The sequence below is a fragment of the Podarcis vaucheri genome (assembly GCF_965113315.1).
Source record: "Podarcis vaucheri genome assembly, chromosome: 1".
In the NCBI taxonomy this organism is placed as follows: domain Eukaryota; kingdom Metazoa; phylum Chordata; class Lepidosauria; order Squamata; family Lacertidae; genus Podarcis; species Podarcis vaucheri.
In genome coordinates this window covers 113,555,051-113,567,812 of record NC_138759.1, presented here as the reverse complement: position 1 = coordinate 113,567,812, position 12,762 = coordinate 113,555,051, and the positions used below count along the sequence as shown (strand labels likewise).

The 12,762-nt window shown below is 44.6% G+C and overlaps 1 protein-coding gene across 1 annotated transcript in view; it reads left to right on the top strand.

Moving 5' to 3' along the window:
- The window catches only part of ABCB11 (ATP binding cassette subfamily B member 11), a 54,654-nt gene that overhangs the window by 26,038 nt on the left and 15,854 nt on the right, over window positions 1-12,762 (top strand). Inside the window, exons 18-20 of the mRNA XM_082237114.1 lie at window positions 8,021-8,084; window positions 8,728-8,863; window positions 9,004-9,168. Coding sequence (XP_082093240.1) covers window positions 8,021-8,084; window positions 8,728-8,863; window positions 9,004-9,168 — 365 coding nt within the window. The remainder of the gene's footprint in view (window positions 1-8,020; window positions 8,085-8,727; window positions 8,864-9,003; window positions 9,169-12,762) is intronic.

Here is a 12,762-nt window from a genome sequence, read left to right as displayed (position 1 = left end):
TCCCATGAAAAATCAGTCCTACACATAGGTACAAAACAAGCTGTGCCTTATTCCAGGGTTAGATTATTTGTGCATTTATCTCTGGGTCACTGATGCACCTCTCTCTCTTTATGTGTCGAGGTCCCCAGGACCACCCCAATAACTCACACATCTCACAGAATTTTTTGTTTAAGGTTTTTTTGGCATAATTTTGGCCACAACTTTATTAAAATACAAAAATGTGAGTGGTTGCTTAGGCATTGGTTGTGACTATCTGCACCCCCCATGGGGAACAGACTGACATTCCGCACGCCTGCGAAAGTCAGAAAAGGGGAATACACTTGGGGGTAGCGACGGAGCAGGGAACCTGCCCTCAGCCCTCCCCAAATGCAACCAGGAGCTCTTGCATGGCCCAAGCCACCTTGACAGGGTGGACAAGCAATAGTTAGCCCCCGATTCCTTTAATGGAATCCCTTGCAGCAGCAGCATTAGAGGGGCAGGCACAGCCAATCCATGCCCCTCCACCAACCAAACCATAAACCAATGCCTAACCGCAACCTTACAAGTTGTGACAATTTGCTACGCAGTAGGCAAAAACCAAATGGCCCCAGCCAATCAGCCAGATGGACAAAATTCCTACTGGGCCCCTGCCCCAAGAGCAGACGACCCCATGACAGGCATAGCAAGGTCAAAGCGAACAACCCTAAATATAGGGAGCGAACAACCCTAAATATAGAGAGGGGGGACGGGCAATCCGATGCACAGGTGAAAAGAGGAAGCCCTAGCTTCGTGCAAGGAGTTTTAGCATTTCTGGCTGTCAATCAACAAATGGCAACATTAACTTCTTCCCAACAAGAAGGGAAGCCCAATCACAACAGTGGCCAACGATCAATTAGCCCACCCCACAACTTTGGAGTGTACTGGCGGCCCCCACCGCAACACGTGCTCTCCATGAAGGAGAACACGCTTTCCCATTATGGCTACCTGTGATCCTGTTAACTGGAGATGCTGGAGTTCAAATCTGGATTCTTATGCATTCACAGCCTGTGCTCTGCTACTGAGCTATGGTCCCTGGGAGCAAGACCACTTTACTAGTGTCACATTTTGATGACCCCTCAACCAGCATTCTTTGCTGACACAAACTGAACAAGCCTTCTTGCTGTGCTGCAGTCCGTTTTTAAGAACGCTTCAGATTTCCGAAAGAGTTGTTGGAGCATGCAGAGCTGATATAACCTCAGACATCTTGGCGTTCTTCTAACTGAAAGCATCTTCTTACTACTCTGGGATACATTGTTTGGAAATATAAGGCACAGGGCCTACATAGTCTCAGGGCTGCTTCCATATATATATATATATATATATATATATATATATATATATATATGCTTTCGTAGATTTTCACGGGTACAGGAATGCAGGTTTTGGTGTCTTCGGGTGTCTTCCCGTGTAAGAGTCAGGGTGTCTGTGCGACGTTTCGACGAGGTCTCACTCGTCATCTTCAGGCTGGTGCTTTCGGCTTCTTGTTACTGGAACAGAGCAGAGTCTGGTGTTTGAGTTCCTATAAATACTGTTGAGGGGTGTGGTGTATAGCCTCCAACGTTCTGGGCAGAGAGGAAGTTCCTAGATTAGTGTGCCTTTTCTTCTTTTGTTCCTTAATTACTTGAGGGATATCTTGGGTGATTTCATGAGTGATATTCTGAATATCACTGGGTGGGTCATTAAGTGTAGATTAGTTGCTAAAGCTTTCGTGTCTTGACCTCTTGGGCTTGTGAAGAGTTTTTCTGAGAAGATGGCTGCGCTGCATTTAGTTGTGCTCTGGCTTGGCTTCGTGTATAGGGGCGAGCTATGGTTTTGTGCCTTGTGCCAGCCAGATCTGTGTAGGGATTGCAGGGGGGTGCAGCATCCGGAGGTGCCACTATAGTTTGGCTACTGGATGGAGTCTGTAATATGTCTGTGGAGAGGGTCTGGGTTTGGGTCTGGTGTGGTTGATTGGTGACGGCGTTCTGTGTGCCTCTGGTTCTGGTGTCGGTTTTTGTGGGGAGGGCTAATTTCCAGATGTCTGGCAGGCGGGACGTGTCGTCACGCTTGTTCATGTTGTGAGGGTGTTTCTCTATCTCGATGGCTTCCATGATTATTCTCTTGTGGTGATGTTCCATGTTAAAGAGCAATTTGGAATCTGCAAAATTAATTTCGTGTCCTGTTTCTTTCATGTGTTGGAAAAGAGAGGAAGTTTTTTCTTCTTTTTTGACGGCATTCTTGTGTTCTGCGATACGTGCATTTATTCGTCTGTTTGTTTGTCCAATGTACGTGGCTGGGCAGACTTTGCAGGGTATTTCATAGACCCCTTGGTTTTCCAGCTGGATTTTGTCTTTTGGGTTTCTGAGGATATTGGCTATTTTTTGGTTGGTGCAGAAGGCTGTTTTGATATTGTGTTTATGGAGGATTTTGCTGATTTTGTCTGTAGTGCCCTTGATATAAGGAAGGAGGGCCATGCCATTGTTTTCTTCTGTGTCTTGGTTTTTGGGGGGTGTTTCTTTTTGGATTAGCTTCGTAACCCTGTTTTTCTGGTATCCATTGGCGATTAACACATTTGAGAGATTCTGTAACTCAGTTGTCAAGTTGTCAAGTCGACACCAGAACCAGAGGCACACAGAACGCCGTCACCAATCAACCACACCAGACCCAAACCCAGACCCTCTCCACAGACATATTACAGACTCCATCCAGTAGCCAAACTATAGTGGCACCTCCGGATGCTGCACCCCCCTGCAATCCCTACACAGATCTGGCTGGCACAAGGCACAAAACCATAGCTCGCCCCTATACACGAAGCCAAGCCAGAGCACAACTAAATGCAGCGCAGCCATCTTCTCAGAAAAACTCTTCACAAGCCCAAGAGGTCAAGACACGAAAGCTTTAGCAACGAAAGCTTTAGCAACTAATCTACACTTAATGACCCACCCAGTGATATTCAGAATATCACTCATGAAATCACCCAAGATATCCCTCAAGTAATTAAGGAACAAAAGAAGAAAAGGCACACTAATCTAGGAACTTCCTCTCTGCCCAGAACGTTGGAGGCTATACACCACACCCCTCAACAGTATTTATAGGAACTCAAACACCAGACTCTGCTCTGTTCCAGTAACAAGAAGCCGAAAGCACCAGCCTGAAGATGACGAGTGAGACCTCGTCGAAACGTCGCACAGACACCCTGACTCTTACACGGGAAGACACCCGAAGACACCAAAACCTGCATTCCTGTACCCGTGAAAATCTACGAAAGCAAATATCTCACCTCTACGGGGAGGAAACCTTCCAGCTGACAAGAACCTACGAGAAACTAGAAATCCGAAGAGCCACCATCTTATGTGATCTCCTGTTCCTACGCAACTGCCGAGACAACAACTTAACTCCCACATGCTTCCAACTTAAATTCCACTCTAAAACCCCAGCTACCGAAAGGATCCTGAAACGAACTGAACTATCCCTAATCAGAAACGAAATACATAAGAAAAGATACCTACTAAACCAAACCAACAAAGATCTGCTCACTCTTCACCTCAAACTATGTAACAAAATCCACCCTGCACTCTGGGACAAATGCAAACAACTAGCCGTCTGGAGAGCTGAAACTGAGACCTCACATAAGACAGACAGACACACCAACAAACTCTACAAACTAGAGAAACGCCAGAAGCCCAGCCACCCTCCACAACAACCCATGAAACAAACAGTACATAACATATCAAACAGGATCCTCACCCCAACTGAAACCAAAGTACTCTCCAAAGGTTTCAACTTTGCAGTCGCCCCGAGACGCATCCCCACGGAAAACATCATATGCGGAGTCGAAGCTAGCCTGACCAAAATCGACCCAGATGAAGCCAATAAAATCAGACTTGAAGTCACCAACATCCTCTGCTCCAGCAAACCACCCAGAAGCAATTTACACAAAGAAGAACAGAAAGCACTCACCAACCTGAGGAAAGACAACAACATAATCATTCTCCCAGCAGACAAAGGCAACGCCACTGTTGTGATGAACACATCGGACTACCAAGCAAAACTATCAAATCTACTCCAAGACCCTACCTACCAACCTATAAAAACAGATCCCACCACCTATCTGGAAAAAACCACCAAATCCAAAATAAAAGCCTCTCCTATCAGTGAAGAAATCCAGCTAAGAATCATCCCCAGAGAAAAATCATCCAGATGCCCCAAACTCTACGGTCTCCCCAAGATACACAAAGAAGGAACACCACTCAGACCAATAGTCAGCTCCATAGGCTCACCTCTACAAAATCTCGCTAAATTTCTCGCTAAGCAACTTCAGCCCTATGCAGAATCCATCGCTTCACACGTTACTAACTCCTTCCAGTTCATAGAAACAATAAAGAAACAATACCTACATCCCGATGACCTACTTGTGAGCTTCGATGTTGTATCTCTCTTCACTCAAGTGCCCATTAATGAAGCCTTGACAGCCATTCAAAACAAATACAACCCCCCCAAATACATCCTGGACCTGACCAACCACTGCCTAACCAACACGTACTTCATCCACAATGGACAAAGATACAAACAGATAGAAGGAGCACCTATGGGATCACCCCTCTCACCGGTCATCGCAAATTTGTACATGGAACACTTTGAAACCAATGCTTTAGACAAGTCAGAACACAAACCCAAACTTTGGCTCAGATATGTTGACGACACCTTTGTAATTTGGCCACACGGGAAAGAAAAACTAGATAGCTTCCTCACACATCTCAACAGCCTACACCCCAAAATACAATTCACTATGGAAATAGAAGACAACAACCAACTCCCCTTTCTTGACGTCCTAATCTACAAAAAACCTGATGGCTCCCTAGGACACACTATCTACCGGAAAAACACACACACCAACCGCTACTTACATGCACAATCACACCACCACCCTGCACAAATAAACTCCGTAGCCAAGACTCTCATCTCCAGAACCAAACGCCTGGCTGACAAAGACCACTTGACAACTGAGTTACAGAATCTCTCAAATGTGTTAATCGCCAATGGATACCAGAAAAACAGGGTTACGAAGCTAATCCAAAAAGAAACACCCCCCAAAAACCAAGACACAGAAGAAAACAATGGCATGGCCCTCCTTCCTTATATCAAGGGCACTACAGACAAAATCAGCAAAATCCTCCATAAACACAATATCAAAACAGCCTTCTGCACCAACCAAAAAATAGCCAATATCCTCAGAAACCCAAAAGACAAAATCCAGCTGGAAAACCAAGGGGTCTATGAAATACCCTGCAAAGTCTGCCCAGCCACGTACATTGGACAAACAAACAGACGAATAAATGCACGTATCGCAGAACACAAGAATGCCGTCAAAAAAGAAGAAAAAACTTCCTCTCTTTTCCAACACATGAAAGAAACAGGACACGAAATTAATTTTGCAGATTCCAAATTGCTCTTTAACATGGAACATCACCACAAGAGAATAATCATGGAAGCCATCGAGATAGAGAAACACCCTCACAACATGAACAAGCGTGACGACACGTCCCGCCTGCCAGACATCTGGAAATTAGCCCTCCCCACAAAAACCGACACCAGAACCAGAGGCACACAGAACGCCGTCACCAATCAACCACACCAGACCCAAACCCAGACCCTCTCCACAGACATATTACAGACTCCATCCAGTAGCCAAACTATAGTGGCACCTCCGGATGCTGCACCCCCCTGCAATCCCTACACAGATCTGGCTGGCACAAGGCACAAAACCATAGCTCGCCCCTATACACGAAGCCAAGCCAGAGCACAACTAAATGCAGCGCAGCCATCTTCTCAGAAAAACTCTTCACAAGCCCAAGAGGTCAAGACACGAAAGCTTTAGCAACTAATCTACACTTAATGACCCACCCAGTGATATTCAGAATATCACTCATGAAATCACCCAAGATATCCCTCAAGTAATTAAGGAACAAAAGAAGAAAAGGCACACTAATCTAGGAACTTCCTCTCTGCCCAGAACGTTGGAGGCTATACACCACACCCCTCAACAGTATTTATAGGAACTCAAACACCAGACTCTGCTCTGTTCCAGTAACAAGAAGCCGAAAGCACCAGCCTGAAGATGACGAGTGAGACCTCGTCGAAACGTCGCACAGACACCCTGACTCTTACACGGGAAGACACCCGAAGACACCAAAACCTGCATATATATATATATATATATATATATATAATTAGTTTTTTAACATACCATTTTCAACAGTAATTAAACATACTTTTACATCCTATTCATTTTTTTTACTTCCATCAATCCTGTCTGAAAATTTTCCAATCTAATCTCTTAGTATGCATTTCTTATCTTCCCTATTGCATTTCAAACTCATAACCAATATCTTTATCTTTTTCTACTTTGTAACACTTCGTATATTTCTCCTTACAAAACTTCTTGTAGTCCTACTAGCATAATTTGTTGATTACAGTTGCTCTTCAAATAATTCATATACGTCTTCCAATCTACTGTAAATTTCTGGTCCCGCAGGTTTCGAATCCTTCCTGTCATTTTGTCCAATTCTGCATAGTCCATTAATTTCGTCTGCCATTCTTCTTTCATCGGAATTTCTTCTTGTTTCCATTTCTGGGCTAACAATACTCTTGCCGCAGTTGTTGCATATAAAAACAGTTTAACATCTTGTTAAAATTGTTAAGTCTCAGGGCTGCTTCCATTCCCACTGTGTTCCCTAATCACCAGTGAAGAAGAAAATTATAGCAGCCTTGAGCCATTGTCCCCTGCATTTGTGAGAATAAACTAAGGACAGAGTGCTGCGATTCACCATTTCAGAGTGTAGGAGGGGAGACTGCATGCTTGAATTCTGCTCGGAATGAAACATATCTGTATCTGTAAAATCAGTACATCAGGATAAAATGGTTATAATTTAGCTTTCATATCTTGACATTCTAGCTGTGTATTTGCAGTGATAATTTGAGGTGAGGGAATATTCGAACATGCAAGCTACCCCTTGTAGCTTGAAGTGGTAATGGTAAAGGTACCATTAGGTCCAGTCGTGACCGACTCTGGGGTTGTTCCGCTCATCTCGCTTTATTGGCTGAGGGAGCCGGCATACAGCTGGTCATGTGGCCAGCATGACTAAGCCGCTTCTGGCGAACCAGAGCAGTGCACGGAAACACTGTTTACCTTCCCGCCAGAGCGGTACCTATTTATCTACTTGCACTTTGACGTGCTTTCGAACTGCTAGGTTGGCAGGAGCAGGGACCAAGCAACGGGAGCTCACCCCGTCGCAGGGATCCGAACCACCGACCTTCTGATCGGCAAGCCCTAGGCTCTGTGGTTTAACCCACAGCACCACCCCCATCCCGCTTGAAGTGGTACACCCCAACAAAAACATGTAGCTTTTCTGCTCGCAGGTGTGCCAACTCGAATAAAATATTGGGGGGAGGGCAGGTAAGCCCCACCCCACATAATAGATCGCAAGACACAATGTATGCACACCATTTGACTGGCAATGCCTGTCTCAACTTGGGGTGGGGGGGCTTCAAATAGTTTGGGGGGGCAAAGGGACATTGACCCCTAGGAGTTGGCTCCTATGTCTGCTCGCTTCTATCCTTAGTGTGGCAGCTGCTCAAGACCTTTCATGTGCTAGTGGTCTGTGCTTTGTACATGCAAAGAGCATTGTTCTTCATAGCTTCCTTTTGCAGATCCAGTGATTGCCATACAGCTCAACATGGGGCCATAGGACCATGTGTGGACAACTGATGGGCTGCTAAAGGAGCACATCCAGGACCCTTAAAAAGCTGCTCTGCCAAATAAGTGTACTTTAAGTTAAGCTCACGCTTTTTTGAACTAAAGAGAATTGCTGTGCTTCAGGTAGACTATTTAGCAAACCACCATGAAGCAAAAACTTTCAGCCTTGTAACGGGTTTGCTTTATACACTGTAAACACATACCAAAATATAAGAATGGAATGGATGATCTCACTTTCTGATGGGCTTCTTTGGCTTTGTTTTACAGCAGCCGAACCAAATCTTGAGAAAACGCAGTCTTTCGTCAGGGGAAGTTATCGGGACAGCTTGAGGTAAGCCTTTCAGTGGGGGACAAAACACAACACAATGCAGCCTTGTAACAGCACGTTCCTGTTTTGCTTCAGGTGAGGAAAAAGGATGTAGCACCCCTAGACATATGATGATGATGATGATGATGATGATAATGATGATGATGATGATGATGATGGTAATTTATTATTTATACCCTGCCCATCTGGCTGAGTTTCCCCAGCCACTCTGGGCGCCTCCCAATATGACAGGCAGCAACCAGTTTCTTTTGGAGTTTGACCTGGCAGTTTTATTTTTTTAATGAGAATCAGCCCACTATTGAGAATGGGTATTCTATGAACTGGCAAAGGGACAGGAGCAGAAGGCTTGTTAATTAATAATAATTGATTGATTGATTGATTGATTGATTGATTGATTTTTAAGTTTTGTGCAAACAAATCGGGATGAAGGCTTAATACTGTGAGGAGCCCTTATTTGGAAGTTTCCCCTTTGAACTTAGTGGGACTTACTTCTGAGCAAACATGTCAAGCTTTGTGCCATAAATCTCAGGATATAGGTATAGTAAGTATTTCCGTAAACTATGATCGTGATAAGTAATAACGCTAGATGCAAATTCCTTAAACTGCTGTTCCTAAGACTTCACCTTTTCTCTTTATTCTTTCATAGAGCTTCCCTTCGACAGCGTTCCAGATCTCAGTTGTCAAATATAGTACCGGACCACCCAATGTCAGTTGCCCAGAACCATTCGGAGCATATCTATAGCACCGGGCAGTATGAAGAAGATGACAGTCCATTTAAGAAGGTCGTTATTTGACAAAAACATCCATTTTGTTTCCTTTCTCTGGTCCTCTTGAAAAGCTCGCTGTATAACCCTTCCTCGAAGTTTCTACTGGGCAGCACGGAAAGAAGAATATCAACATATTTGCCCGTTTTCTCTTTTAGGAGCCAACGGCTGTGAAAGTGGAAGAAGTGAAGCCTGCTAATGTTACCAGAATTCTGAAATACAATGCTCCTGAATGGCCCTACATGCTGATTGGATCCCTTGGAGCAGGCTTCAACGGGGCAGTCAACCCACTCTATGCCTTGCTTTTCAGTCAGATTCTTGGAGTAGGTCATGACCAATTTCCTCCTTCTTGTATTGAATATGGTTTTTCACTACCCTTGTATTATGCAGGACAACTGCGTGCCAACAGTGTGCCAAGCAGTCCTTATTGCTTCATTTCCAACATTTTGGCTTGGTGCTTTTAGTAGTTTTTGAACATTCGTGGTCATTTGCCCAATTCCCATGCAGAACATCAGGTTGGGGAAGGGGACTGTTGACAATTGGCTCTCCCAGCAGACCCCAAGGACCGGGCAGCGGCATTCCAGAATCTTGAGGTTCATAGGCTTCTGGGGGTGCTCTGGAATTCATTGGTGGTGGTGGGGAGAGGTCTATCTTGGGAAGGAGGGTCTTCTGTTACAATGACAGGCCCACCAACAGTTTTGTAAACTGTTGGAGAATGTATGATTGAAACTTGTGGGTTGAGTCAGTTGCAAAAAAAGACATGACTGTTTCCTCAACAGACCCATAAACACCAGTATTCTGGAGATGAGCAGGGGGGTTGGGGTCTTGCATTAAGAGCCAGTTTCATGCATTCTAGGAGGCGGACATATTTTCATATATGTAGGCACTATGGTGATAAAGGAGATATTTCAGATCTCCAAAGGGTTTCATTTTTCTTTCTCCTTTAAAGCAGTTATTTGAGCAGCAGCACTGGGGGGGGGGGGGCGTCCAGCCTTGTCTTCCATACATTTCTCGATTGAAATCACACACACACATACACACATCCTGCAATTGGCCCTGCTGGGAGTGGAGAGGAGGAGACAGGCGTAATTCAGGTACCTCTCTTCCCCCATACCTCAGTACTGTTAATTTGATTAAGCTTGGAGCATCCCTCCACCTCACACCAATGGCTACTTTCAAGAGAAACAAGTAGAAGACTCTGAGTATTGTTTGTTTGGCAAATTCCCCTGAGTTCACGGAGACATCTCCCCATAAAACTGTGCATTGGACTGCAACCTTAAATCTGAAAAGAGAAGAATAATTATATGCCCTCTTCCCCTTGATAAATTCCATGGCATCCTAGTAATCATAAATAGCTCAGTCATTAGAGCATGAAACTCTTAATCTCAGGGTCCTGGGTTCGAGTCTTACATTAGGTGAAAGATTCCTATATTGCCAGGGGTTGGGCTAGATAGCCCTCATGCTCCCTTCCAACTCTACAATTCTATGATTCTATAAAGAAGTGAGCAATATAATAAGGGTCTGCTTTTCTACATTTACAATATTCCAAAAAATACTTTATCCCTTTCCTACCTGACTGAAGTATGGAGGCATTTTATTATTAGACAGTAAACTCACAGACACAATAGCCAGTGCTGGTAGTGAATTAAATTCACCGGCACTAAAGCCACAAAGGCTTTGAAGAACCCCTTTGCATGGTTTTATCAAAACAACAAAACAGGCATGCTGACAGACTCCCATGAAGGCATTATATGCTTTTAGAAAGCAAATGCATATATTGCTCCCTTTTTGCACTGTGCATTTTATAGTCACTTAAACTCAATGTTGATCGACTTTGGGCAGCAGTATTGGGTGAAAGTTAATGCGAAGACAGCCATAATTTATTCCACTGCTCTGTTTTATTGTGAACAAAGCATCTCCTTTTGGGAGTCAGCTAATCCCATTTCCTAGAAAAAATGAAGCACATTGGCCATCTGCAGAACACCTGTGGCAGGGGTGCCCCGCCGCCATCATTGCCACTGCAGAAGCAATAAGCAGCTGTGGTTTCTGGGATCTTATAGCTCTCTTGTGAGATCTTGACAGAACCAGGAAACCACACACTGAGCAGCCCTGGCGAGCGAGGATTTGGTGGAGAGGTAGTGGGTGGCACCTTCCTGTTTCACCTTAGGTAGCAAAATGGAACACGCTCCCTCTGCCAACTGAGAGCCAGTGTGGTGTAGTGGTTAAGAGCGGTGGACTCGTAATCTGGGGAACTGGGTTCGTGTCTTCGCTCCTCCACATGCAGCTGCTGGGTGATCTTGGGCCAGTCACACTTCTTTGAAGTCTCTCAGCCCCACTCACCTCACAGAGTGTTTGTTGTGGGGGGGGAGGAAAAGGAGATTGTTAGCTGCTTTGAGACTCCTTAAGGGGAGTGAAAGGCGGGGTATCAAGTCTAAACACCTCAACTAGCCCAGCATTCTGTTTTCATAGATGCCTATAGGGAAGGACACCCACAGGATTTGAGTGCAATAGATAACTACTTGTGGTTCACAACCACGGGCATCCAGAGCATACTGCCTCTAACAATGGGGCCAGAACTTGTGTCCTGATCCATCTACTTGCTACAGACCAGTGGCGTAGCGTGGGTTGTCAGCACCCGGGGCAAGGCAAGTAATTTGCGCCCCCTAACCCGTGGATTTGCACCCCCTAACCCTAACCCCCAGATGTTGTGCCCGGTGCGGCCGGGCCCCCCTGCACACCCCACGCTACGCCACTGCTACAGACACAAGGGATGGATCTACACACAGGGCAGAAATGCTATAAATAAGTCAGAAATTAAATCTTTATAACAAAAGAAAAAAAGCTATGGGAAATTGCTTAGAATCCCCCACCACACCCCTTCTCTGGCTCAATCTGGTGTTGCATATTTATAACGCATTTAGAATGCTGTTTCTTGACTAAAGTAGCTGAGTCCAAGGTTTCCTCTACCTATAATGTTTAGCTCCAAGGCAGATCCCTTCTTTTTAAGGGGGCAAACTTGAAGACTAGAATCCAGCTGTTGTGGGAAATGCTTCTGCTCAACTTAGTTTTTATTAAAGGATTTTCATAGTTGACAAGGCTACATACAGTCTCCGTTTGCTTCTTCTAATCAGTTTGGAGTACGTAGTTACAGATTAGTTGACTTACTAAGATTTGTCCTGCATAGACAAACATCAAACGGGAACACAAGCACGTGTTTCATGACCTGGCGATAGTGTAAAAGTTAGTTAGCAAGTCTGGAAGATCAAACTTCAGAGATCAGCATTTATAGCTTGAGAGCAATTGCTTTAAAAGTTAGTGTTTAAGTCTGTTGTTGTCAACATGCCTGTGAACTGGTGGCTCAAAAAACTTGTCCGAAAGACATGGGGGGTGGGGAGGGATGGATTTAACGAGCATAAAGAATGACCCCTCTTTGAGCGCTCATACTTTTTCCTATTGGCTACTTTTCCCATTCTGCCAAAGATAACAGGTAGCTTGTTGACCTCTAAAACAAATGTCCCAAAGAGTTAACAAACAGGATCTATGCCCTCCCTTGAAGGCACACTGATTATAGTGTCTCTTAATGACACGGATGTGGGGCTTTGGGCATGTTTATAAGAAAGCAGAAAACTTCCTGTTTTTCCATTTGAGTTTTGACACACACACACATTTAGTTTTACATTTCCCAGTGAGCATGTGATTGCAGCTGACTTTATGAGGATTAGGGGAACGTTTTAAATAAATGCTTACCAAAAAAGAGGCAGTGGGACTTGCTGAGCCTTCTGCTCCTTCTCTGAAGACTTATTAGCGGATTGAAGGGCTTTTAAAACCTGACTTTTTCAGAGACTCGCTACTTGCCATTGTTCTCCTCTGGTTATTAGTCCCTTATGCCTCTTAAAAGCTGCATGGAAGATTTTTGT